General features: G+C 49.3%; 4 protein-coding genes across 5 annotated transcripts; 3 read left to right on the top strand and 1 right to left on the bottom strand.

The window, feature by feature from the left end:
- Positions 1-1162: 1162 nt before the first annotated feature.
- Positions 1163-4596, top strand: LOC101780983 (G-type lectin S-receptor-like serine/threonine-protein kinase At5g35370). The gene has a single exon (XM_004953978.2). It carries the CDS (start codon positions 1816-1818, stop codon positions 4456-4458), a length of 2643 nt encoding a protein of 880 aa, XP_004954035.1. The 5' UTR covers positions 1163-1815; the 3' UTR covers positions 4459-4596.
- Positions 4597-7505: 2909 nt separating this feature from the next.
- LOC101780580 (flavonol synthase/flavanone 3-hydroxylase) lies at positions 7506-9304 on the top strand. The gene is made up of 2 exons (XM_004953977.3): positions 7506-8364; positions 8758-9304. Exons 1-2 carry the CDS (start codon positions 7576-7578, stop codon positions 8968-8970), a joined length of 1002 nt encoding a protein of 333 aa, XP_004954034.1. The 5' UTR covers positions 7506-7575; the 3' UTR covers positions 8971-9304.
- Positions 9305-10811: 1507 nt separating this feature from the next.
- On the top strand, positions 10812-14174 carry LOC101780184. The gene is made up of 5 exons (XM_004953976.3): positions 10812-11235; positions 12168-12361; positions 12460-12493; positions 12618-13228; positions 13643-14174. The coding sequence occupies exons 1-5, from the start codon at positions 10920-10922 to the stop codon at positions 13892-13894; spliced, it is 1407 nt and encodes a 468-aa protein (XP_004954033.1). The 5' UTR covers positions 10812-10919; the 3' UTR covers positions 13895-14174.
- A 702-nt stretch (positions 14175-14876) lies between these two features.
- Positions 14877-19752, bottom strand: LOC101779518 (THO complex subunit 5A). 2 transcript variants are annotated; one of them, XM_004953974.2, is made up of 8 exons: positions 19447-19752; positions 19065-19355; positions 18018-18354; positions 17093-17430; positions 16574-16821; positions 15687-16272; positions 15490-15603; positions 14877-15408 (listed from the first exon to the last, which is right to left on the bottom strand). In XM_004953974.2, exons 1-8 carry the CDS (start codon positions 19675-19677, stop codon positions 15154-15156), a joined length of 2400 nt encoding a protein of 799 aa, XP_004954031.1. In that variant the 5' UTR covers positions 19678-19752; the 3' UTR covers positions 14877-15153. The 2 variants fall into 2 exon arrangements, with proteins under 2 accessions (XP_004954031.1, XP_004954032.1); XM_004953975.2 differs by having other exon boundaries at positions 17093-17427.
- Between the last annotated feature and the right edge of the window lie 4845 nt (positions 19753-24597).

Genomic DNA, 24597 nt, shown 5'->3' with positions numbered 1-24597 from the left:
ACACCAAAGACACCGTCAAACTCACGCACGCCTACTCCCAATTTGGGCTGAGGAAACGTGTATTCTCCTTCCTGAGTCGTGACGACTTGCGAGGCCCGGTTACTTGCTGTTGGCCCGAAGCATGCTCAGAAGCGATGCTGACAGGCTTCCACCGACTTGAACCTGCCGCCGGAGCTGCACACGCCACCGCCCAGCTCACTCCGCTGCCCGTGCAAGCATCTGCCGCTCCGCTCCAGATGCACGCATCTAACCGCGTGGAGACGGAATAACCAGCTCAACTCATCAAGCATCCCGATTATCGCACAATATATATGTTGCATAATTTATTCCTAAAATTTAAATGCATCAAGATGCTTCTAAAATACAATACTGCAACTTTGCAAGGAGATAACAAAAACAAATCTCAGAACTCAGAAGCCAAACAAAAAAAAAAGGAGGCATCGCCGTGTCCCCGGCGAGTGCATCAGCGTTCCAGAAGTGGTCATTGTTTAACTAGTCTACGAGTTCATGTTTGTGATGAGACGACGGTACGAACTGGGCAGTGCCACAGTGGCCTACATCTTTGGGCTCCAAGCCACAAACATATGCTTGAGAAAATTGACATGAGAAGCTCTGGGAGCGAGCCCGGCAGTGCGTTTCCTATTGCCTGCTCTTTCCTGGCTGTACTTGTCTCCAACTCTCCATGCTTAATGTGCATTGACACCCGAAACATCAGCAAAGTACAGGTTCAGTCAGTGAGCCCGGGTTTAGTTTTACGCCCACTTGCACGCACGCCAATCGCCGACCGGCGGGGGCGCGGCTCGTCATGTGAGCTCCGCATCATCTCCGCGAGATCTGGGAGGGGTGGGCGCGCGGAATCGGGCGTGCTGGGTAAACAAATGGCCGTGGGCGGTCGGCCGGCCGGCGCGCCAGGAGAGGCCGCATGAATCAGGAAGCATTTTCAGATTTGCTGGTTGCCTCTGCAAGGTTGTAAACGCGTGGAGCTGGGCAATGCGCCAACCAAAGATCCAGCACATGTCCTCAAATGATACTGCTCCCTCAGTCCTAAATTACAATTCGTTTTAGCTTTTCTAGATACATAGCATTTGCTACGTATCTAGACATAATATATATTAGAAAAGTTTAAAACGAATAGTAAATCAAACACGATTAGCACGGCTGCTGTCATTTTACTTCATTTCCAACGGACAATGTTTAGCGATCCATTCCTTTGCTAAAGCAGCAAGGCTAACTACACTCTCGATGTTCATCATTTTGGTTTCCTGGATGGGAAAAAAAATTAGTGTACAGAGGGTCAGATTCATTCAGAATATACCAAGACAGCGTTCTGTTGTTTCGGTCCCTGAAAAGGCGCTGGATCAATGGACTAGCCGTTGATGAGCCCTTCCGCCGTTTCCAGGACGGTTTCCTTAGATGAAGAAGCCTTGCTGTGCTGCTGGCTCCTGGTAGGACACCAAGCTGAAACACCATAAACAATCTCATCTGCCGCCGATTCGCGCACGACGTTCAAACCCGCGGGCTCCCTCCAAATTTATTCCGCGGAGACGAAACAGGCGGCGGCAGCTGCATCTGCGCCCGCACGCCGACGACGCGGCACGCCAGCACCAGCCGCATTGCCGCAAGTCGTCGTCGCCTTGCATTATTTTTTATGTCCAGCACACCCAGATCCCACCGCGGCCAATGGCGATCGAGTCAACTCCCGGGCCACAAACCCAGCCTCCCCCAGCCCGCCATGCCATCGTCACGCACGCCTCCCCCACCGCCGCGCGCTCGGCCCCAATGCCATGACCCCGCCGCTCCGCGGGCGCACCCCCGATGCCGACGCGTCTCCCCCTCCTCGTCGCCGTCCTGCTCATCCTCGGCGTCGCCCCGCTCCGGGGGCGAGGCGGCAAGGTCGCCACGGAGGTGCTCGCGCCGGACTTCTCGGCGTCGTACCTGCTCTTCATCGACACCGTCGGCGTGTTCCTCGCGTCCCGGAGCGGCGCGTTCCACGCCGTGGTGCACAACCCGGGGGGCCAGCAGGATCGGTTCTACCTCGCCGTGCTCCACGCGCCGTCCAAGACCTGCGTCTGGGTCGCCAACCGCGCCGCGCCCATCACCGACCGCGCCGCGCCGCTGCAGCTCACGGCGGCCGGGCTCTCCGTCGAGGACCCCAACGGCACCGCCATCTGGTCCACGCCGCCGCTCGGGGTGCCCGTCGCCGCGCTCCGGCTCGACGACCGCGGCAACCTCGCGCTGCTCGACGCCAGGAACGCCACGCTCTGGCAGTCGTTCGACCGCCCCACGGACACCATCGTGTCGTCGCAGAGGCTCCCCGCCGGGGCGTTCCTGGCGTCCGCCGCGTCGGAGTCCGACCTGTCGGAGGGGGCCTACCAGCTCAACGTGACGGCGGCCGACGTGGTGCTCACGTGGATGGGATCCATGTACTGGCGGCTCTCCAATGACGGCAGCTCCACCATGGACCGAGGTGGCACCGTCGCGTACATGGCCGTGAACGGCACCGGGCTGTACCTCCTCGCGGCGGACGGCGGGGTCATCATCCAGGTTTCGTTGCCGGCGGCCGAGCTGCGAATTGTTAAGCTTGGGTACGATGGGAAGCTGCAGATCTCAAGCTTCGCGTCGGCGAACTCGTCGACGGCGCCGATGGACGGCGGGTTCGCGGCGCCGAGCGACGGGTGTGCTCTGCCACTCTCCTGTGGCCCGCTCGGGCTCTGCACGCCCAAGGGCTGCACGTGCCCACCCATGTTCGCGGCGTCGCACGACGGCGGCTGCGCGCCGTCCGACGGCTCCGCTCCGCTCTCCGTCGCCTCGTGCGGCGGCGCTGGCGACGCTAGCAGCCTGCCGGTCTCGTATCTCAGCCTTGGCAATGGCGTCGCGTACTACGCCAACAAGCTCGCGCCGCCGACCTTGGCCGGAGACAACATTTCTTCGTGCCAGGCTCTCTGCACCAGCAACTGCTCTTGCCTCGGTTACTTCTACGACGACTCCTCCTTGTCCTGCTACCTGGTGACGCACCAGCTCGGCTCCTTCATGAGCGCAAACTCCATCAATGGCTCCGACTCCGACAAGCTCGGGTACATCAAGGTCCAGAGCTTGCAGCAATCGAGGTCATCGGGCAGCTCTTCAAACAGCAACCTCATCGCCATACTCCTCCCAACAATCGTCGCGTTCGTGCTCATCGTCGTCATTTGCGCCATCGTAATCACGTTGTGGCGTAAAGAAGGGCGGCGGCGCTCGTCGCGTTCCAGGGACCTGCAGCTCCGGCGGCAGCGCTCGCCGTCGGATTCGGCGCACCTCGTGCGGGACATCGACGACGACAGCGACGACATCGTCATCCCCGGCCTCCCGACCAGGTTCACGCACGACGAGATCGAGGACATGACCAACGGCTTCCGCATCAAGATCGGCGCCGGCGGGTTCGGCTCCGTGTACAAAGGCGAGCTCCCAGACGGCTCGCAGGTGGCCGTGAAGAAGATCGAGGGCGTCGGGATGCAGGGCAAGCGCGAGTTCTGCACCGAGATCGCCGTCATCGGTAACATCCACCACATCAACCTCGTGCGCCTCCGGGGCTTCTGCACCGAGGGCCAGCGCCGCCTCCTGGTCTACGAGTACATGAACCGGGGCTCCCTCGACCGATCGCTGTTCCGGCCTGCCGGCCCTCTGCTGGAGTGGAAGGAGAGGATGGACGTCGCCGTCGGGGCGGCGAGGGGGCTCGCGTACCTCCACTTCGGGTGCGACCAGAGGATCATCCACTGCGACGTGAAGCCGGAGAACATCCTGCTCGCGGACGGCGGCCAGGTGAAGATCGCCGACTTCGGGCTCGCGAAGCTCCTCACGCCGGAGCAGTCGGGGCTCTTCACGACGATGCGGGGCACCCGCGGGTACCTCGCGCCGGAGTGGCTCAGCAACGCCGCCATCACCGACCGCACCGACGTGTACAGCTTCGGGATGGTGCTCCTGGAGCTGGTGCGCGGCCGCAAGAACCGCAGCGAGCACGTTAGCGGCGGCGAGGCCTCCAACAACTCCTCGGGCAGCTCGTCGCGCGGCGCGAGGAGCGACTACTTCCCGCTGGCGGCGCTGGAGGGGCACGAGGCCGGGGAGTACGCGGAGCTGGCCGACCAGCGGCTGCAGGGGCGGGTGGTGGCCAAGGAGGTGGAGAGGGTGGTCAGGGTGGCGCTGTGCTGCCTCCACGAGGACCCGACCCTGCGGCCGAGCATGGCCGTCGTGGCCGGGATGCTCGAGGGCACCATGGAGCTGCGGGAGCCGCGGGTGGACTTGCTCGGGTTCCTCCGGTTCTACGGCCGAGGGTTCTCTGGGCCGGTGGACGGCGGAGGCAGCGACATGAACCTCAAGCATATGGGGGCGTCCCCCGGGGACCGATCGGGGACGACGACGTTGACGACGATGAGCGGGTGGCCATCGTACATGTCGTCGACTCAGCTCTCCGGGCCGAGATAGCGAAAGAACGGGCGCGAAATTGTTTGATTCTAGAGTTAGAGTGTACAATCCATCACGAGTACTTATGATTTTGTTCCTTGATAGAGAAGAACAGAGGAATTTATCTGTGTATCTACGAGGTACCCTGCCGGTCCATATGACGCGATTTTGTTGCATTTGCATTGCGTTTGGTGGTGGTTTCTTCACTGGAATCGATGGAGAATCCGGTCCAAATCAGGCTATGTTGTACGCTCAAGCCTCGAAGGTTCCTCCTCCTTCCTTTGTCTGTCAGAATCGTCCTCATATATCCTTCGAGAGTTAAATTATTTTATATTTGATTAAAATTATAGAGAAGATCATAAAATTTAATGGCACGGATAGATATACTATTAAAATATATTTAACGAAGAAACTAATGGTACTTATTAGGTTAAATTTTTGAGATACTTTAACTTTCCAAAAAACAAATTGAAGTGACTTATAATTTGGAGCGAAGTGAGTATTAATTTATTATGCCCAGGGCCCTGGCCAATGCCTATAATAAAAATCTTTTTTAGAACACACATAATAATAGCGCAATTGTGCAAATGCGCACACACACGACCCTTTGAGCATACCCATGTGCATCTGTCATTTGGTAAATTGTAGGGATTATCTTTCTGTGGGACAGAGGTAGGATCCACAAAGAGAAGGTTCGTAATAAACTTTTTTTTCCTCCTGCTCCATCAGTTATTTTTTCCTCTATCCTCTAATTACAAGATTGAATGTATACACATACTTACACGCATACTCAAATACCCATGTGATGTATTCCGGCATATGTCTAAATAAGATTGGACGTCTAATCTTACATAGCGCGGGCACGTACTATTAAGAAATTTTGATATTTGACATCGAATCCGCACACATCACTTCTTATAACCCTTAATCCGCACGCCTTTCAAAATGTAACCTTCTGCCTACAAATTCTTTCTATTTGGGATTTCCTCCCATTTTCTCTATCTCACTTCATTTTTTTTCCTTATCTTTTTCCAGACCTAGTGAATAGATATCTTTGCCCCTGCGAATTCTAGATGGTCCGTGAGGTCTTTGTTTCCGGCGAGCTTTGCTCTGGCGAGGGCGAGAGGGACCCTTGCGACCACCTCCTCTGGCACCGCATCGGACCAGTGTCGTCCACAAGTACCGGTTTCTGAGCACCGGCTTGAGCATTAGGGCATGACGTCGAGCACTTTGTGCGCGTCATCCCTGCCACTACCGTCGGCTGTAGGTGAGGGTTGAGGCCTGGGGACTATGGGAAAGAAGAGATCCAGGCGTCCAGCAGCAACCGAATCAGTGGTAGGGTGGGCGAAATCGACGGCGGGGTGAGCAGAATCAACGGCGGGGCGGGCAAAATTGGCAGAGCTGAGAGGGGGAAGGGGATGGACGAAGTCGCGGTAAGCAGCATCGACAGCTGAAGGCGTTGGCGGCGGTGGTGATAGACTTTAGTTTCTAATTACTCTAGAATGTTTCCATCCATATTTATAATCTTTTTTTCACTTTTCATTGCACGGACATGCTTAAATTTATTTAATGGATCCTAATTTTAAACTATATCTTAAAATAGAAATCTATATTATCATCACTTTCTCTATATATTTGTAAATGGTGACCAACATGTGTATATACATTAGTTATTATTTTATATACTAACAGTGTAAGCAATAGATAATTTAAAATTATATATTCATGTACCTCTGGGTATATTTTTTATGAAGGTGATTTGGATTTAAATTTTAATAATAGCATCTGCTGGTAATTAGGAAGCTAATCTAAGGGGTATTTAAAGTATTTTTTTATAATATTAGTGATGGGCAATTTTGATGCAAATTTAGATGGTTATTTTAAATTATTTTTTATAATAGCATAAGTGGGTAATTTAGATAAAGGTTAGGGTTACTTTAGTTTCTTTTATATAATGGCAGAGATGGATAATTTAGATATAAATTTAAGAGGTTATTTTAGGCTATTTTTATAATGGCAGAGGTGGGTAATTTTTAAAAATATAATAGATCCAATGGCTATGATTATTTGAGCACCGAATTAATGGTAGATGTTTTACTTTTTTGAGAGAATTTCTTAGATTTCTCTTTGTTTAGAGTGTCCACCTAGGATTCCTAGGTGACTTCATGTGGAGGCTTCAAAAGAAGTCAATTAGTAATAGTAAGATTCGTAGACCTAGGGTTATATTTCTAAAGGCATACGAATTAAGATTTATAAGAAGTGAGACGCGCGGATTGGATGTCAAATATCAAAATTTCTCCGTACTATTTGATCCTATGATAAATATAAAAATGAGGCTAAAAAAAGTACCAAAATTTTATTTAAAATAAGTACCAAAACAATTTTGTTGTGATGGGCTGATTTTTTATTTCTGCCTCCTGCAGTCCTGCTCCGAGTTATGCAGTGACAAAGTTGTAAAGGATAGTCTTGTCGGGGCGGATGGAATAGTTACGTTTTTTATGGGACGGAACAGAGTTATGCAGTCTAATCTAAAAAATTTATAAATTCGACAGCAATAGTCCCTCGGACTCGAAGACAAAGTTGTAAAGGATAGTCTTGTCGGGGCGGATGGAATAGTTACGTTTTTTATGGGACGGAACATCGGAACCTCGATAGGGCACCCACCGATGTGATCAGCTGCTGGCTGCCCGTCCTACCACGCGAACCGCGCACACTCAGCATTCAATTCCTCTGATGAAGTCCCTTTCGCAGCCACACAGTACGCGAGGGAGCACAGAGGCTTGTGGCTTGTTCGGGAGACTCCCACGCACAAGTCGGAAACACGAACAGATCACGGCGAATTCAGACCAAGCTGGCTAGCTCGAAATGCGCGCAGTATACGAAACAGAAAAACGAGTTTCTGGTAGGTAGGTGAAAAACACGCGATCCGCGACGCGCCGGTGCCCATTCTTCTCAGATTTTTCCGGTTCCCAAGCTTCCGTGCCATCCGTACTCACACTCAACAGAGCCACCGCGCGTGGCACTCACACAACCACACCCACTGCCCGTGACCATGCATATATTTCTGCTGCTCGGTGCTCTCAGCCACCAGCGTGCGTGCAGGAGCAGGGGACCCAAGCCTGCTGCTTCCTGAGATCGATGGGAGAAACGCATCAGAGCGTGCAGGAGCTGGCGGCGTCGCTAGTAGGCGCGCTGCCGCCGGAGTTCGTGCGGTCGGAGCACGAGCATCCGGCCGCCACCACGTTCCGCGGCGGCCCCGCACCTCACGCGCCGGTGATCGACATGTCGGAGCCCGGGTGCGGCGCGCGCATCGCGGGCGCGGCGCGGGAGTGGGGCCTCTTCCAGGTGGTGAACCACGGCGTTCCCCCTCCGGTGGTCGCCGAGCTGCAGCGCGTCGGGCGGGCCTTCTTCGCGCTCCCGCGGGAGGAGAAGGAGCGCTACGCCATGGACCCGGCCTCGGGGAAGATCGAGGGCTACGGCACCAAGCTACAGAGGGACCTCGAGGGCAAGAAGACCTGGAACGACTTCTTCTTCCACGTCGTCGCGCCGCCGGAGAAGGTCGACCACGGCGCCTGGCCCCGGAGCCTTGCCGGGTACAGGGAGGCGAACGAGGCGTACTGCCTCCACATGCAGCGGCTGGCGCGCGAGCTGTTCGGGCACCTCTCCCTGGGGCTGGGGCTCGAGGAGGGCGCCATGGCCGAGGCGTTCGGCGGCGGCGGCACCGTGTTCCTCCAGAAGATCAACTACTACCCGCCGTGCCCGCAGCCGGAGCTCACGCTCGGCGTCGCGCCGCACACCGACATGTCCACGCTCACCGTGCTCGTGCCCAACGACGTGCAGGGGCTCCAGGTCTTCCGGAACGGCCACTGGTACGACGTCGAGTACGTGCCGGACGCGCTCATCGTCCACATCGGCGACCAGATCGAGGCACGTTTTCCACGCCTTGGTGTGCAGAAATTCATTCTCAGGCGGTGTTTGGTTCCACATTGCTAAACACCTTTGCTAAAACTTGCTAAAGTTGAGTTGCTAAAGTTTAGCACTTTAGCAAGTTTTTTGTTGCTAAAACTTGCTAAAAGGTGGGCTGGATAACATATACTCCTCATTTATTGCTTGTCTCCCCCCTTCTGCGCACCTTTAATAAGAGTAGATAGGCTTTTTTATAGCTCATTAAATACCTTTTAGCAAGAGTATCCAAACAGCTTTTGCTAAAATTTAGCAACTAAAATTTAGCAAATTTTACCAAACAGCGCCTTCCAAACTGATAAGGAACATTATCGTCCTTGCCTTATCTTTATGTCTCGTCGACTATGCACCCAACAGATTTTCAGCAATGGAGCGTACAAGGCGGTGCTGCACCGTACGACGGTGAACAAGGAGAAGACGCGGATGTCGTGGCCGGTGTTCGTGGAGCCGCCGGGGGAGCTCGCCGTCGGGCCGCACCCGCGGCTGGTCACCGGCGAGAACCCGGCCAGGTACAAGGCGAAGAAGTTCAAGGAGTACCAGCACTGCAAGATCAACAAGCTCCCCATGTAACTGACGGGTTCACGACATGCTCGTTGCCGCGGGTGTTGTGGCGTGCGCCGCGGTGCACGTTTCTCTGTCGTTCTACTAGCTGTCGTCATTTCAATCACATGGCCACGCACAATTATCCTTTTGCTTTGGATTGGGCCACCAATTGTGGGCTGCCCTACTATCTTGTAATAATGTGGCCCGGCCTTGTTAGCAGCTGAAGTAAACTGTGGTATATGGGCCGGCCTGGTTTGGCTTCAGTAATTGTAATGCATGGGCCCCTTTACTACATTTGTGTGTGGGAATGCAGATGGGGTTTTGGTCGTTTGGAATTCGACCGGGCCGATCTTGCATACTACTTCCGTCTTTCTTTTTTCCCATTGTCATTTGTGAGCTTTTTTCCCCTCCAAATAAGCACACGAAAGTCAACGGTTGTGATTCCTTCATGTATTAGCTGCACCTGGGAGGGACGGACTGCAGCAATGCACCCACGGCAGCTAGTGATTGGATGAGCACAACATCAGCATGCTGCCGTTGAAGGTTCAACGGCACATTCGGGGAGCCTAAAGTGGATCACTATCTGTACTATTTTAGTTAGGTTCCTGACGTTTTCAGTCGAGGACCAAGAATGTGCGCTTGCTGGAGGACGACATGCCAATGTGTCCATGGTCGCCAGCTGGTTGCCCATTAGAGCGCCGTTGCGATCACGCACCATATGAAGATCTATCATCGACCATGGATCCACTCAGTGTTTTTCCCATTCAGGCCCTGCGTCTCGGGTTCGACCACACTGCCCGTTTGTGTTGCGCCGGCGGCTGCCTCTCGACGCGAAAAGAAAGAGTGCCATCCATATACGCCTGCGTCCAAAGCCCCACCACCACTTGCACTGCATCGATCCCCCACTCAATCCCCTACGTAACTGTCAGGGAACAACCACCGGTCGTCACCACCCACTATTCCGATGGAGCGACGGAGACGGAAGAAACCGGCCCGATGAAGCGAGCTGGAGGTCCTACTGCTGCAGTGCTACGTATATGGATGCAGGGATAGCTTCGACGCATAACCCTTTCCACGCCATTGCCGGCTTGCTTGTGGGCTTGTGGCGCAATATACATGCATAGATCCTTCCATCTTATTTCTCATATCATAATAATCAGCTTTCATGATTTTTTTTCAATAAACAAAAGCTTAAGCATCTGATTTTGCAAGCTCATTAAATTCGCAGTGCAGCCTCTCGCCATCACCTCGCGAGCTTAACAAGCGCTACACGAGGAACTTTGATTGATCAGGTGAACACAGCCATACCGAGAACATGTTTTCTCCTTCGTCTTTTCTCTCTCTCTCTCTCAAATATACACGGGAGCTGCGCATCTTTGTGTTAAGAAGGAGGTTAAAAGGTTTTGTTCGGTCACCGGTCGTCTGCACGGACAGTGCACCAAAGGTCCTGTTACATAGTAGACACAAATTGTTCGTATTACGCACTAAACAGATAACCCAATTGTGCAGTTAAATGTTCGATGCATGGGATTCTGAAAGCGTCATGGCAATGCATATGTAGGTCCAGAGTGTCAGACCACCAATAAGTGAGTGAGTAACTTGTACGCTGAAAATTGGTCTACATTTGTGCTTCCATCTTCAGACTTAGATAGAGTTACCTCTGATCTCTGTGCTAGTGCACTGATCCACATTCTTTTAGGTGTTTTTTTAAAGCGGCCATTTTTACATTTGACAGGGTTAGTACTTAGTACTCCGTCCGTAGTATTCATTTCTCGCCTACCTGCTAGTTGGCGATGGCCAGTCTTTCTCCTGATGAAATGACACGTCATCAGCCATCTACCCATCTATATATGCTCGTCCGGTCGTTCCTATGCTTCGATGCTCAATTCGCTGTTGACCTGCTGTTAGGTGTCACAACGTATACCTGCCATTGCCGTTGCTCTATCTTGCTTCTTGGCTCTTGGTCGATCTCAAGCATGGCCGCCGCCGCCGATGGCGGCTTCTACAGCGACTTCATGGTGCTGCGGCCGGACAGAGGCGGGTTCTACGACCTCGCCCACCTCGTCTGGTCGTGCAAGGTGTCCGAGAACGCGGCCGTCGACTGCCCCGCCGGCACCGAGATCGACGACTGGCGGCGGCGGTGGGCGGTGTTCGTCTCGCTGGCAGCGCAGGTGCTGCTGCTGTGGGCGAAGAAGCCGGTGGCCCTGCTCGGGCGCGTGACGGAGTACTGGATGAACCTCCTCGACGAGAATGGCGGCGGCCTCCTCGTGCTCGTCGTCAGAGCTCTGCAAGGTACTTGCACTTTGTGTCCAGTTCCAACCGAGGATGAATCGATCGAAAGCTCTCAAGTTTCATCGTATTTTCATTCCTTTTTTTCGCGAGGAACACTAGAACTAGAATTCGATCAGTTGCATATATTTTCAATTCAACCGCGTTACAACGGTGAGATTACATAATGTAAAACACTTGATAATAGCCTTATTATTAAGTAATCGAAATTAGTTATACATGATGCTGTTGTACAGATATGTGAAGCATTTCCACTTCCAATTATTCATGGACTCACCAGTTTTGTTGACCTAGACAAGATATGAATGTCGTGCTACCAAAGTGCTATATCGACGTCGGATTAACAATACTGCATTTGTGGCCCTTTAGCTGAATTCTTCGATTTGTTTCTGATCAAATAGTACGCCATGATGTCAATTTTATCTCATTGCTGAATACTTTAAGTTTTTTAGTTCTGATAATTTTGGGGCTTACGAAGGGAAGCCAATCGACCCAAGCTCAAAGCTTACGCGTATTGCGTTTTATAGACAAATTCAAATACTTTTTTCCGTACTTAGCGCTAAATCATACTATAAGTTTCTCTTCCCCAATGTGTTAAGTAACTAAGCTGAATAATGTTGTCATTTGCTTGCTGCTAGGGACAAGCACTAATCAATTCACTATCTGAGATAATGAATTGACAATTTCCCAAAAATCAGATAAGTTGAGTGTTATAAAATAAGTGGTCAAATATAGGCCTGTCATGTCATTATCCATGTCTATTTTTAGATTGAGACATGAAAGACTTGTCATAGTTTACTCTGAAATATGCTGCCCATCTTATCCTCTTTGTCCTTTTCTTCTGTTCTTAAAGCAGAATGTACTATACTAAACTGATTCTACTACTAGAATTAAAGTCGAACAGATGCTAATTGCTATTTCCAACTTTTTGGCAGGAAAGTTGAAATTTCCGGACAGATCATCCCCCAACTACCGCTCCTGCGTAGGACTACTCGACACAAGAATAGAATTAGACAAGGAGATTAAGCATGGGGATAGCAACTACCACGCTGCTCTGTCGATCATGGCTGCCAAGCTAGCCTACGAGAGTGAGGTCGTCATAAAAAATGTTGTTGAGAAACATTGGAAGGTGAAACTTTAGTTTCAGCTAAGTCCTAATAAATCTTGCGTATGCACAGATCACAAAAGGTTTTCTGACCAATTCCTTTATCTTTTGTATTTCTTCAGATGAAATTCTCGGCGTTCTACAACTGCTGGAATGGTAAGAACCATGGATCAGCACTCGTGCACATCGTCAGTTGCTGATTGTATAGTAGCTTCGCATGAATGCATGGCTGTTTCTTCTTAATCTCCATGCATGTGTGCTTCTTCTTTTTTTTCTGCAGATTTCCGAGGGGACTACACCACCCAGGCGTTCGTGTTCGCCGACAGGGCGGCCGACGCGAGCCTCGCCGTGGTGGCGTTCAGCGGCACGAGGCCGTTCGACACGGAGCAGTGGTGCGCGGACGTGGACTTCTCGTGGTACGAGATCCCCGGCGTCGGCAAGGTCCACGGCGGCTTCATGAAGGCGCTCGGCCTGCAGAGGCACGGCGGGTGGCCGGAGCACCTCGACAACCAAGACGCCCAGAAGCCGTTCGCCTACTACGCGATCCGCGAGACGCTGCGGAGCTTCCTGTCCGAGAACGCCGGCGCCAGGTTCGCCGTGGCCGGGCACAGCCTCGGCGGCGCGCTCGCCGTGCTGTTCCCGGCCGTCCTGGCGCTGCACCGGGAGGAGGGCGTGCTGGCCCGGCTGGAGGGGGTGTACACGTTCGGGCAGCCTCGCGTCGGGGACGAGAGTCTCGGGAGGTTCATGGCCAGGTACCTGGACCAGCCCAGCAGGTACTTCAGGTTCGTGTACTGCAACGACATCGTGCCGAGGGTGCCGTACGACGACTCCGCGCTTCAGTTCAGGCACTTCGGGACCTGCCTCTACTTCGACAGCCTCTACCAAGGACGGGTCGGTCTAACACTTTGGATTAGTTTTTTTTTGTTCTTCCTTAACCTACTGTTTCTAGTTTATAGGCTCGGACTTAAAAGCTGAATTGGTTTTAAAAACATTTTGGAAAAGAAGGATTTTTTACAGCAATTTTTCCATTAATTTCTTAAAAAAGGAAGAATATATATATCCATAGAGAAAAAATCATATGATTGGCAGTAGGTTAAACTTTCAAGGCAAGCAAAGCAAGACTTGGAAGCAAGAATTTGATCCCAAGAGAAGCTCCTTGTGGGCACCATGCATCCATGATCCAAATAGTAGAAACTAGACTAACCCTAGAGAGCCTCCCAAGCTTCCAAAACCGGCCAGGCGATATTATTCTACGGCCACTGAACTGACTATGCTTCTTTATGCCGTGGATCCAATGGAAAGCAGGTGACGCGAGAGGAGCCAAACAAGAACTACTTCTCGCTGCTGACGGTGGCGCCCAAGGTGGTGAACGCGGCGTGGGAGCTCGTCCGGAGCTTCCTCATCGGCTACGTCGCCGGGCCGGACTACGCCGAGGGGTGGCTGATGCGGCTCGCCAGGGTCGCCGGCCTCCTGCTGCCGGGGCTGCCCCCGCACTCACCGCGGGATTACGTCAACTCAACCAGGCTCGGAGCGCATTCGCTTGGGCCGCTTAGCTAAAGTGCCTAGGTTTGTTTGCCCCTCGATAGAAACTGCACACTTTTCATATAATATAAAAAAAGAAACTGAACACTTTTCATAAAAGAAAAAGAAACTGAAAACACTCTTTAAATTGGGCTCTTGCTGTTGATTGGACCCAATTTGTGTTGCACAGAGGCTGGCCGCCAGCTCTTTGCTGTTGATTGGGCCCAATTTGTGTTGTACATGGGCTGGCCGCTAGCATGGGCCAACAAAACAGGACAGGAATGCAAAGGGAGAAATGCAGCAGTATAATTCAGACTGCCTTGGTTGTCCGGGTGCTCGGTTATACTTCCATGCCTGGTTCGCACATTATGGCTTCATCAAAATTTGGTCCATAAAATTTGCATAGGGACAAAATATTGAATCTTAATTCAGATGTGAAGAACCGGTCAACCGGAAGCCGTATACTATCGTGCCAAAGGTTGGAACAAATAACTGGCACATGCAGATTCTCTAATGCACTTCAAATATGGCGTTCTCGTGCACCTTCATGATCTTGTTATTGCATATGAGATCCTATTCTACACCAAGATTCAGATCTAACATGTTCCCACAGCCGGGGCACAAAATGCAGTCAAACGTTTACATCCTTGTAGGCCACAAACGTTATCTTTCTATTACAGTGTTTCTAACAGAACAAGAAGTTATCACACCCGCAGCATTACCCAAATGGAATGATTGAATGACCAGATAGATATCGTAAGCCATTACCTCAGCTGTCAGTCAAGCACTGGCAATTCCAATAACTGAGGTTGCTTGCATGGACAGGTCTAACCAAGCTGTTTGTTGCTAGAAAATGCTGCGAGCTTCCAACAAGATGGTAGTTGTAAATGTTCAGGGTAAAATTCAGGATATAGTATGGTTCACAGTTCAAGATGAGTTATGGAGACTGAACGGTTGCCAGTATCAACAAGACTGCAAAAATTCTGTAAAGGCCTCTAGCATGTCGATAAGCTCAATATCACAAAACCAATGCAGTCATCCTTGTGGTAATTCATAACATATAGCCGCATATCATAGTAAAATAAGTAACATAAAGGACAGTCTACATGGGCAGAAGGCAATCATATCAACTATTGTTGTCAAGAAAGCAGTCATAACCAGGGACCTGTGTAAGCTCAGTTCTGTCAAAACAATAAAAAAAGGACAGAGAGGGCAGTATCACCAACTCTGTTTCCTCCAATGACAATCAAAGCTCAACTCAACTGAGCTCAACTGAGACCAAGATTACCCATACTCTACAAATAACTTGAAGAGCAATCAGCACCTCTCCAATAAATAGTCTGCCTACGGTCTCTTCCCCTAACTGATCTAGTAAGCATGGTTCCACTAACAGGTTTGCAGAGGCCAACATCAATCACTGAAGTAACTTTTCTTTTCTCGTAATCCTCATCAAAATGCATATCAAACAGCATAGCGAGGCACATAACTTGGTGAGTCAATATATAATCCTCACAAGATGAAGGTAGGCTTCTAAGGATGTGAAGATTTACCTGCAGGCCATAATAGCAAGCTTAGCTCTACTCTGAGAAGTGCACTGAATAAGACATGCTAGAAAATCTATTAGCACAAACCTCAGTTTCCATTGCACGGAGGTCATTGTGCCACTTTAAAGTTTCAGACTTTTCTGAGAGCAAACGTAATTCGAAAAGGGGAGGCCTAAGAGGATATTCTATGCTTATCTTAACCTGTGATAGAAGTTACACTATCAGAAATCAAGAGTATGGAGAGATGCGTTAAGGCTGGAACAAATAGTCATGGCATAGTTTACCTTAGCTTCCAGCATAACTTTTGGACCATTCTTCATAGCTTTACTCAAGACCATGGTGAACTCCTTGGAAGCATAATCCTCCCAGGAGTTATCTATAACTAGGTTACCTTTTTCAGTTTCTTCATGAATGAAGGGCGGGTCCTCCAACTCACTGTCACTATACATCAAGAGATCTAGATCATCCTCATTTCTACCAAAACTGTGTGAGATGCTTAGCTTAGATGGTGTTGCACTCTTTGATATCAGGGATAAGCCTCTAGAATGGCTCCGAACCTCAGGTGACATCTCAGAGGGCAAAATTGCAGAACCTCTTGGCTCGTTCTCAGCATGAACAACAACCGGGAGCTCCCCATCCTCCCTGATACTCTCAGTTTCTTCCCAGTTTGTCACAGATCTTCTCTCTAGATCACTGTCAACACTGCTTGCAGCCCCACTTACCATCAAACTAGAACGAGACAATGGCTCAGGAAAAGAACCTGTCATTGTCCAACTATGCAAACTACACAATGGGGTGCGCGATGCCCATGGTGTATTTTTATGGTCTATTCGAGGCCACTTCAGCTTTGTCAAATAATCAAGTTGCCACCTGTAATCAAATAGACTCAAAAACTTCAAAGGGATGCTACCAATCAAACAAGTAAAGCTTAGCAGTCGTAAGTAATTTCAGAAAGATGGTTGCTAAGAACTAGAATGAATTGAAAACATAAGCTGTAGAGGGACGTTTCACAAACTCAGCCCGTTCAATGATTATTAAAGTATTGCCATGTCTCAAGAAGCAAAAGCATCCTTATCCCAAAATTGTCAATAATTACATTCTATCCTGAACTAACATCCAGATTTTTGTCATTGATGTCCCAAGCGGCAAATATTGTAGAGCAGTGACTCACATAAGAGCCATCTGTGTAACTTTCCGCGAGCGGATTCTCTGCAAAATAGTCTGTGCACGGTTCTGCTGACGGTATAGAGCAAGCCCAGATGACAAATCAGAGCTGCTCAATGCTCTGATAGAATCATCCCCAGCAGATGGAGGGACTTCTGGCAAAAAATCGATACCAGCTAGATGCTGTGCCCACTTGTATGGTCTTGAATTCTTGTCAGTGAAGTTTGGAGGCTCCCCAGCATATATCTTAGCCATCTGAACAAAATCGATTATACAGTTACTCTTTCAGTAACATTAACGAGAGCCACCAAGGTAAAAACATAGTAATAAAAGATTTCACTGCCAACATGGGGAAAAAAACCCACATTACTCATCCTTCCTACAACTAACAACCACAGATAAACTAAAGACCAAGACCATCCAACTCAAACAATTGTTGTTGCTACATAAACGGATATCAAAACTTCCAATAAGAAAGGTGTGAATATCAATTAAAATCACCAGCCTTGAATTTTAAACTACATACCTGGTGAGGCAGCTCTAAACCAGTGTCATCTGGAAATAGGTTGCACAAGACATTATTATCCAGGCCCTCAGACTCTTCAATTCCAACACAAACAACATTCAGCTTTGCCAAGTATTCAAACCGCAAGGTGATGAGTTTACGACGTTTGGTACCAGAATCTTCAGTATCATATACATGGACAATAATTTTGAGTGGATGAAGTTGATATGCCACTGCAGGATTATTAGCTTCCTTCATGACATTTTTTTTGGATCTTGATCTTCTTCTCTGAGCAACTTCATCATCATCAATTACATCATCGTCCATTCTGTTGTTGTCACCATTTGATAAGGTGCCTGCTGTTACATAGATACAAGACATGCTGCATGAGGAACATCTCTAAATTTGGCAATCCTTACCCATACAGGGAAAAGAGATTATATGCAAAACGAACAGACATTTGATACTGTACATTGAGAAGGCATACCAACTTTAACAATCCTCTGTCACAGTGAAAAATACTATATTCAAAACTAACAGAGAATCCAGCAATGCCTAGTCTCAAATTTAGATGAATAAATAAGCATTGTGCACTACAAGTATGGTGTTATAATTAAAAGAGCGTGCCCTTACAGAAAATCTTGCTAAAGGTTGCTATGCGGCGGTTCTGAACACAAACTGCTTACTCTACATTTTTCAATAAAAAAATGCACATTGCCTCATTGAATGCCTGAAAACACCGGCCTCTTTGCTGTTGTGAAAAGCTCAAAAAACGAATTTGTACAGAATGCAGCCTTGCAGGAGACATCGACAGAGACCATTTGTTCTCGAGGACATCAGCGATTCAGTATTTAAAAATAGGGATGGAATTACATGCAACGAAAGACTTATTGCAACTTCACAAGGAGGCATAGATGTAACATATATCAAGAAAATGCATACGCACCATTTTCCTTCTTGGCTTGCTGTTGAGCAAATATCTGGGCATCCTTTGTGCTTCCCATGATCTCAACTTCAATATTCTCTCCAAATGCTTCTTTCTGCCCTAACAACTGAGTGTATGCTATATAAAGTGGGGTTGGAAGCAACTCAGCAGCATGGTGCTGCTTTAGTTTCTTGGTATGTTGCATGCCTAGCTGCTGCTGCACTGGCAATGATGCTTTCTTCAGTGATTTCAAATGTGATGGAAGGCTTGAAAGAAACTTTTTCTGATTAGCAATTGTCTCCAGCAAGCTGCTCCTTTGGAGTGCCAATTTCTCATGTAGCTTGCACAACTCTTTCCGCTGGTTCACAGTTAAAATTTATTTTAGAAGCCAGAAATAAAATCCTGAAAACAGCATAAATGATAGCAGGCTAGAACCATGTCCGGGACATTAGAGTACCCTCCTGGAGTTAAAATCATGGGGGCAAGCAGATAAGCAAAAGTGGAAAACATACACAGGAGATGATATGAATCACGAAGAATATATGTAAAGACTTCATGAAACAGGTTATATGAAATATGATTATGATCCTACGAGTGATATTTTGAAGTTGTGTGAAAATCCAATACAAACTTAGCAGGTGAATGAAGTAACCTGGTCTCCTAGGATTTTAAAATTAAACGAAGTTCAAAGGCAGTACAATCCAGTTCTTCAAAAAAATATGTGATACAATCAGCCTGCCAAAACAATAATAAATCTGGCAGATGATAGTAAAACCAAGCGGTGGTGGAACCTCACTCATCATCACCATATAAGCTTGAAATGTTCCAAAAGCATTTAAGTGTGCTAGGCTCAAAGTCGAGTAAAAATTACTAATATCCATTAGCTTGAAATGCAGCTATTTCTTTCAATCATTGCCAAGAGCCTTCCGAAAAGCTCAACAAATCAGGGTTGCTTCAATATGTTCACATGTAAGCTCCTCAAACATTGAACCGAACAGAGCAAAATAACTTACTAACTTAGTATTAAGTAGAGTTCCCAAAGGGTCGCAACGAGTAAGAATACACAACCTGGACGAGCTCAAAGTTGAGGCGCTTGAGCATGAGGTCATGTGACGCGTCAGCAGCGAGTGTCTTGTCGCGAATGTCCGCCGGTGCCGCACGCTGGAACTCCTCCTCTGGCACGAGCTCTATCCCCGGGTACTTCGTCTGGAAGTCTAGGCACGTCCTAATGGCCTTCACGTAGTGGTTCTTCTCGTACAACAGGTTGTGCAGCTGCAGCGTCGTGGAGTCCACCGGCGCCTTCGCGGCCTCCGTCTCCGCCTTCACCTTGTCCTCCTCCATCAGTATCTCCCTGTTAACCTGCGCAGATCAAACTCAAATTAACACCGTAGATCTAGAGGTAGGGTTCGGGGGGATGCGGGTTAGGGTTTTTGAGCGTGACGTTACGTACTTGGCGGAGCGTGACGAGGAGGAGCGACATCTGGGTGACGAGCTCCCGGAGCTCTGACTTGGGGACGCCGTCCCTCTTGATGGCGAGCATCCGGGCGGCGACCTTCTCGATGGAAGCGCGGGTCTCGGCCAGGAGGTCGTGCGGGGAGCGGGACTTGGTGGCCGAGGCGGTGGACGGCGGCTTAGCCGGTGCCTCGACGTCCATGGCTTCCGCCGTCGGCGCCGCCGCCATCGATTCGGCCGGCGCGGGGAGAGACGACGCCCGTGGCCTGAAGTGGGAGAAGCGGAAGTGAGTCGGATTGTGGGCTTGTGTGACCCTCGAGGTCTCCAAACGTCGTTCAGTTGGGCCCAACTTGTTTGCAATCAGAAGAAGTATTGCATTTGGCCCGTAAAGGAGAAGATATCAGCCCACAAGGTCCATTGTTTTCTTTTCGTATATTTTTAAGAGATACCCTGCTGCAGTGTAGCACGTGTCACATCGAAAGTTTGATGCTAATTAAGAGCATTAAACATAGGCTAATTACAAAATTAATTGCACAGATGGAGTCTAATTGACGAGACGAATCTATTAAATCTAATAAGTCCATAATTTGACAATGTGGTGCTACAGTAACCATTTTGCTAATGATGGATTAATTAGGCTTAATACATACGTCTCGCGAATTAGCATAGGGGTTTCTGCAATTAGTTTTATAATTAGCTCATATTTAGTTCTCCTAATTAGCATCCGAACATTCAATATGACACTGCTAAAGTTTAGCACCTAGTATCAAACACCCCTAAAACAAGAAGAGGAAGACCGCAAACGGGTCAAAGGTTACAACTTAAAAGCGCTAGAGTTTGCTTACAATTTGTAGTTTGCGCAAACACAATATTGCTGGTTACAAGTTGTGATTTGCTTGCAGATCAATTGTACTAGGCAACTGTATGGTCGCTACTACTGCAGCTTCCTCTAAAAAAATGCTACTACAGCAGCAGTTGTGCTCATGTGTAGCTTCAGTGTGATAACTTTATTCTGAGATCGTGACTGTAATCGTGGGGTTCTTGTACAGTTTCAACTGTCAATCTAGCCAGGGCTTTGTACGTCCAAAAGCTGGCTACTTTGCAGCGCCAAATCTTGAAAATATGCACCCGCCAAAAAAAATCTTGAAAATAATTTGCGGTACCAATTTAATCCAATGACGTGACTGAGATTTGGCACTGCAAGGTATAATCCTATATCTAGCTATGTGGAAAAGACACTGTACCATCCTTATCTTGTTTGTACCTAACGGGGGTCCATGCGTGATTAGAGCAAGTTTAGGGGACGTTTGGATATCAGAGCTAAACTTTAACCCTGTCACATTGAATATTCGGATGCTAATTAGGAGGACTAGACATAAGCTAATTACAAAACTAATAGCAGAACCCCTAGGATAAATCGCGAGACGAATCTATTAAGCCTAATTAATCCATCGTCAGCGAATGGTTACTGTAGCACCACATTGTCAAATCATAAACTAACTAGGCTTAATAGATTCGTCTCGCGATTTAGCTTAGGAGTTGTGCAATTAGTTTTATTATTAACCTATATTTAATACTCCTAATTACTATCTAAACATCCGATGTGACAGGGGCTAAAGTTTAGCCCCTAATTCCCACGCACCCCCTTAATAATAAGCTTGGCTAGCCAAGTTACATCAGCCAATAGACAACTCTACGAACAAGTTATACAACAGTTGGCTATACAATCTTTAGAAAACTAATTTATTTTCTATCTCCTGCCCACCCATTTTCTCCTACTGAAGCAGTTGCCTCTCAGCATTTAAGTCGTAGGACATGCACTCTGTTGGGAACCGTAGAGCTCGGCGCTGCAACGCACGACAAGTTCCCTCTCTCTTCAGATTTCTCTCTCCGACACCTCAGCTTCTGCAGACGTGGCTTGGCGATACGCCCGCAGAGGTCTCCTTATTCGGCGTGCTCTTAGGGCCTCTCCAACGGGAGCTTCCATACCCGGTCCTATACCTTCGGCCCCGGTCCTATACATTGCGCAGGAGCTCCCATACCAGGGAGCGAGTCCTACGGAATAAAAAAAGCTCCGTTCTTCTCTCTCCTGCTTCTCTTCCCTGTTGTTGCCGCTCCCGCCGTCGAAGATGCAGGGTGTAGGAGGCGGAACTGGGAGCCCAGCCTCGTCGTCGTTGGCTCACCCTCGCTCCCGTCTCCGGTACCGCTTGCCTCGCGCCGCCGACACCGGCGGGCGGGCGCCCTTACCTCAGCCATGAAGGGGGCGCTTCACCAGGCGACCATCCTCTCCAAAATACGGCACCTAGAGGAAACGGCGTGGTGCGGCCGCGGGTGCTGCGAGGAAGACGGTTGGGGGAGAGAAGGCGGGTTCCACTGCAATGATGAAGGCGGGTCTAAACATTGTGGGATTTTTTACCAGATAGATGCGCGGGGTTGCTACGCCCTTGGTACTCTCACGCTCTCAGGCTCTCAGTACCTACGCCTTGTTTAGTTGCTAAAGTTTGGTGGTGCCAAATTACTGTTACAGCACTGTAGCACACTGTAGCGTTTTGTTTGTATTTGTGAATTATTGTCCAAATATCGACTAATTAGGCTCAAAAGATTCGTCTCGCAAAGTACAACAAAACTGTGCAATTAGTTTTTAATTTCATCTACATTTAGTACTCTATGCAAAACTGTGCAATTAGTTTTTAATTTCATCTACATTTAGTACTCCATGCATGTACCGCAAGTTTGATGTGATGGAGAATCTTCTTTTTATATAGTGTCAAAGTTGGGAGTTGGGGGTGCACGGGCCTAGCCCATTTTATCGCATCAAATCACATTCCGTCCATCCGTCATCAATCCAGCGTGACACAAGAACAGGTACAACGCCCGTGCTGATGGACGGACGGTCCTGAAAGAAACGTGCCAGCAAGGCTCGACGAGTGCACTGTACTCGCTTCCTACCATACAGTAACCAAGCACTACAGCACTACGCTGGTAGCGATGGTCACCGCGTTGCTACGCGACTTTGTTCTTAGGGCCTGTTTGGCAACCACCTATTAAAGTTTAACACCCGTCACATCGGATGTTTGGATGCTAATTAGGAGTATTAAATATAGGCTAATTATAAAACTAATTGCACAGATGGAGTATAATTCGCGAGACGAATCTATTAAGCCTAATTAGTCCATGATTTGACAATGTGGTGCTACAGTAACCATTTGCTAATGATGGATTAATTAGGCTTAATAGATTTATCTCGCGAATTAACACAGGGTTCTGCAATTAGTTTTATAATTAGCTCATGTTTAGTTCTCCTAATTAGCATCCAAACATCCGATGTGACACTGTTAAAATTTAACACCTCGTATCCAAAAGAATCACCGCGCGCTCGTAAAGTCGTACATGCTGCTGAAGTGTAGCCTGTTTTCTCGCCACTCTGAAAGGAACAGGGGCCATACGGGAGCAATGATCGCTCAGGGGGTGTTTGGGAAACACCTGTTAAAGTTTAACACCTGTCACATCGGATGTTTGGATGCTAATTAGGAGTACTAAACATAAGCTAATTACAAAACTAATTGCACAGATGGAGTATAATTCGCGAGACGAATCTATTAAGCCTAATTAGTCCATGATTTGACAATGTGGTGCTACAGTAACCATTTGCTAATGATGGATTAATTAGGCTTAATAGATTCGTCTCGCGAATTAGCACAAGGTTCTGCAATTAGTTTTATAATTAGCTCATGTTTAGTCCTCCTAATTAGCATCCAAACATCCGATGTGACACTGTTAAAGTTTAGCACCTCGTATCCAAACAGCCCCTCAGTTGCATAGGCTCCGCTGTTTACCACCTCCTTCTGCCCTCTTTAATCCCATCATGCGTCCATGTTACCACATGCGCATGCAACTACTAGTCCGTATACATCATTACTACAGTTTTGGAGCTCCATTTTTCTTGTTCCGCCTGGATGCCTCTCATCCGTATAAGAACTGAAATACAATCAAAAGAATGCAGGGATAACCACAGTTGAGGACAATGATGCAGATGGAGCTACACAGTATGCAACCAGAGCGAAACCTGGAGTAGTACTAGCATATTGTTATTGAAAAAGTTGAGAATGAGATTGCTTCAGTACAAAGTCCATGTCACCAAAAAGTTACTCCCACCTCCTAGGTCACGAAGAAAAAGTTGTTACTGAAAAGGGTGCGAGGAGATGCAGAGAGGAAAAGGGAGCTGCAGACACGACACACGCGCGCACAGTGAAAAATGATGGTGCACAACGCATCGCAGGCACCAGGCAGCACGCGAGCGCGGCAACGCACCTGCCTCTGGCCTGGCGAGCCCGGCACTGCCACCTCGAAGCATGCGGACGAAAGAAAATACTGGCGACGCCGGCCTCTCACAGACAGAGTCACAGCGTCTCACTCTACTGTAGCCCGTGGCCCCCTGTTCCGGTGCCGGCTACCAGTCCCAGCTCACCTCGTCCCCGTTCGTGCAGGGGATGACGAACGGGCCCGAAAACGGGCAGCGACCACGTGCTGGTCAGTGTGAGCGGTGCTGGTCAGTGTGGGTGGGCACCTCCGACAAAAAGATTCGCGCCAAGTCAAAAACTCCTCGACGCCCGGCCCGGGGGACCCGTTCCGTCTGTGCCGTGAACAGCAGCGCTGACAATTTACGGGGGCGTAGCCACGAGTTCCCGCACCCAGACGGGCCCAAGGCGGTCGCCGCAGCGACGAAGAGGGGCCGAGGGCCCCTGTGTCGCAAATTCGATCGCCCTGCACTGCACCGGTTGAAGCTTTGCGGCACTCGTCGTCGTCGGCAGCCAGAAACACCGTCCTGTGCGGTGGTCAGTCGCAGCTCACGGTGCCTGCGATTCTTCTGTGCGGATGCGAGGTGCTAGCGTTTGTTCTCTGTTGAAACATGATTCGTTCGTTCGTTCGTTAATCCCAAGCGGAAGAAGAGAACTGTTGGCTCGGGTGGCCAGGCCGCGTGACGGCTGACACCGGCAGGCGGCAGTGCCCGGGCGCATGCTGGACTTCGCGCGCGCGTTCACAGCCGAGCTCGTGTAACCGTCGAACCCCGCGGCAAGTTCACACACAACTGAGCAGCTCGCACTGCAGGGCACGGCACGGGGACACCACTCGATATCTAGATTCGCTT

This window comes from Setaria italica, chromosome I, assembly GCF_000263155.2.
Source record: "Setaria italica strain Yugu1 chromosome I, Setaria_italica_v2.0, whole genome shotgun sequence".
Taxonomy (NCBI): domain Eukaryota; kingdom Viridiplantae; phylum Streptophyta; class Magnoliopsida; order Poales; family Poaceae; genus Setaria; species Setaria italica.
This window is presented reverse-complemented; position numbering and strand designations above follow the sequence as displayed.